This window comes from Vanessa atalanta, chromosome 28, assembly GCF_905147765.1.
Source record: "Vanessa atalanta chromosome 28, ilVanAtal1.2, whole genome shotgun sequence".
NCBI classification, from domain to species: domain Eukaryota; kingdom Metazoa; phylum Arthropoda; class Insecta; order Lepidoptera; family Nymphalidae; genus Vanessa; species Vanessa atalanta.
In genome coordinates this window covers 2,530,298-2,533,686 of record NC_061898.1, presented here as the reverse complement: position 1 = coordinate 2,533,686, position 3,389 = coordinate 2,530,298, and the positions used below count along the sequence as shown (strand labels likewise).

General features: G+C 40.7%; 1 protein-coding gene across 1 annotated transcript; it reads left to right on the top strand.

The window, feature by feature from the left end:
* Positions 1 to 703: 703 nt before the first annotated feature.
* On the top strand, positions 704 to 3,389 carry LOC125074519. Its single transcript, XM_047685849.1, has 4 exons — positions 704 to 1,453; positions 1,515 to 1,909; positions 2,580 to 2,700; positions 3,363 to 3,389. The coding sequence occupies exons 1-4, from the start codon at positions 704 to 706 to the stop codon at positions 3,387 to 3,389; spliced, it is 1,293 nt and encodes a 430-aa protein (XP_047541805.1).

Below are 3,389 nucleotides of genomic sequence, written 5' to 3'. Positions count from 1 at the left end.
TTACGGCGAAAGCGTAGACAACAGTGATGCCAACAAGCCTTCAATAACGCTTAATATTAATATATATGTTTGTTGTATTTTGTAATAATATGTGACTTATTATTTCAATTTTAAGTAAATAAATAAACACTTACCTTAATAAACTGTTTTAATACTCGACAAACTTCTATATAAAATTAATTACCTACATTAACTTCATTAAATATAATTATGTACATACTTTGATTAATTAATTAAATTATAAATACTTACCGTTATTCGAGACGACAATTTACCGGCGAATGTGCACTGGAAACACGCAAAAAGGTAACGGTATCGCACCTCAGCTATTGCTCGTGCGCACCGCGCCCCGGAGGCAGTCGAAATCACGCTCCGAAACCGAACGCACGTCGCTCGATGCTAGCTTTTGCATGCGTACCGCGCTTTATCATTTCACTGTATAATTTCTTTCATCCGCTTTCTTCTGTAGCTTCTCCTTACTTCTTTCATTGTGCCTATAAACTATACTTGCTTGTGTTTGTGAACTCTTAACTGTGCTTGTGCCTAAACTTGTGATCTTTCGTGTGTAATAAACTCATTGTTTTACCGTAAGTGATTTTTATTTCACCTTTAAATAAGGACACACAACTATAGACATTTAGTGCAAACGTCCTAAAGTGGTGACCCCGGTTTAAGAACGTTTAAATTTATCGATAAATTCAAAATGAGTTTTAACAACGAAACTGCCGGTGATTCGAAAAATCAAGTGCGCGTTTCCACTGATCCGTCAAGAGAATCATGTCGTGTCGGAGTACGGATTCCGCCGTTTTGGCCTCAAGAGCCGGCGTTATGGTTCGCTCAAGTGGAAGGTCAATTCGCGTTGGCTAATATAACTGCAGATGCTACCAAATTCAATTACGTCACTGCACAATTGGATCATGTTTATGCCGCAGAAGTGAAAGATATAATTATCGCTCCACCTGAAACGAATAAATACGAGAAATTAAAAACAGAACTAACAAAGAGATTGTCGGCCTCGCGTGAAAAAGAAGTACAACAATTGCTTATGCATGAAGAGCTAGGTGACCGCAAACCATCACAATTCTTGCGACACCTGCAACACCTGGCAGGACCTAACATTCCTGAAGATTTTCTGAAGACCATATGGACCAGTCGCTTACCCAATAGCATTCAAGCAGTCTTAGTAGCGCAACCAACTACACCTTTAGCGACACTAGCTGAAGTAGCAGACAGAGTGAATGATGTTGTTCCCCGCACTCCAGTAGTTGCCAGTACTTCTACATCGACTCAAAACGCCCTGGATCACATGGCGAAGATGATTTCGGAATTGACTAAGCAAGTACAAGCTTTAACGACCCATGCTTCGAGAAAACCACGACCAATATCTAGAGGAAGAGACGAGCGCAAGGGTAGTTCAGCAGATCGCATTCTTCATACAGAAAATACCCAACCTGCTGGTATCATGCGAAATTCGGGACAACGGCTAAGAAATGCGTCAAGCCTTGCGATTACAGCGCGGGAAACGCTCCGGGCAGTCGCTAATGGCGACTGACGATTATCCGAGTTCTAGTCGCCTGTTCGTCACTGACCGCAACACTAAAACACAGTTCCTCATTGATACTGGCAGTGACATCTGTGTTTATCCTCGAGTGGCAATTAAAGAACGCAGGCCAAGAACTAATTACCAACTCTTCGCTGCGAACGGGACAGTTATTAATACGTACTACAAACACCTGGAATTAGACATCGGTCTTCGTCGCAATTTTACATGGCGATTCGTGGTAGCGGACGTTACCAAGGCCATCATCGGAGTCGACTTCCTTAGTTTCTATAACTTAGCTGTTGACTGCCGACACAAACGACTGATCGACAATGTGACCACGCTCCAAGCATCAGCTACATCAGCCAGGTCAGATACCATATCGTCGATCCGTACGATTTGGGGCGAGTCAAAGTACCTCGACATATTACGATCATATCCAGAAATTAAAAAAAAAAATTGTAAAATTTGCGCCAATGATAATGGCCATCGAACACTCAGGAATGTCAATTACAACCGACGCCATAAAATCAAAGTTGCTTGATATGGAACCAGAAAATAAAATAGATGGCGCCTTTGTAGCATATCATAAATACCAACGTAAGAAAAATAGCAAGTCTGTGGTCAGAGGAAATCATGATGGCGGACAGATGTCAAAGTCAATGCGGGAAACTAATGCATTTAGTGCAGTTTTTTTGAATGGTAGTTATAGCAAAACTGACTGGTACGTTGATTCCGGAGCAAGTGTTCATTTGACAACAAACAAACATTGGATCGAAAATGTGTCGTATGATTGCGTTCCGAAGGAAATTATTGTCGCTAACAATAATAAAGTCCCTGTTATGTGTTCAGGTGATGTGCAAATCAGAACATGTACGGACGAATGCGATTTTGACGTAACAATAGAAGGAGAGTTATGTGTTCCGAGTCTTACGACTGAAGGGGGGTTTACACGGGTGACTAAGGCCGCACGATTTTTGCCGCGCGGCGTAAATCGACCATCTAAATGGCAATTCGGCTAAATTGCAAGTGACTAAAGCCGCAAGCCCCAAAGTTGGGTAGCATCCGACTTTGGCCGCGCGGCAACCGGCCGCATGCGACTGGTGACTAAAATCGACCGTGTAAACGATCAGTTGCAGGCGATCGCCCGCCGCATGAAGGTGTTTCGCGCACGCACGTGTATTTATTTACTACAGCGTTTCTGTGTACATGTATCGTAACAACCATGAATAAAAATAACACCATACAGTTTTTGGAATGCTATGAAATGCATCCATGCTTATGGAACCCAAGAGAACAAAATTACAGGAACAATAATGTACGTTTAGCGGCTCTTAAATCTATTATTCAAGAAATGCGTTTGTCCATAACAGTTGAAGAGCTTAAATTGAAGATAAAAAATATACGAACCACGTATAATAGAGAGGCCAGTAAGGTAGCAAAGTCAAAGAAGAGTGGCGCAGGAAAGGATGATATACACAGACCTCAATTAATTTGGTTTTCTGTAGCTGACCGCTTTTTAAAGCCAGTGATAGAAGGAAGAAACAGTAAAGATAACATAGTAAGTTTTATTATTATTTATTAAATAGTTATTCTTGTTCGCATATTATAAATTATAATAGGTAAATCGTGAACAGAGCCATTTTTATAATATTAATATTACTTAAATAAAAATACAATATTTACGCAATCATTCTATCTTGTCATGAAACTCTTCCTGGTCCGACAAAATAGTCAGCATATCTATCGCGTAGATCTTTTGCATTTCGTGAATAGTTGTTAGAAGATAGCGGTGTCATTAATTCGTCTACTCCTGTCGTAGGAATGCTTCTCCAACTTCCGTTTCTGA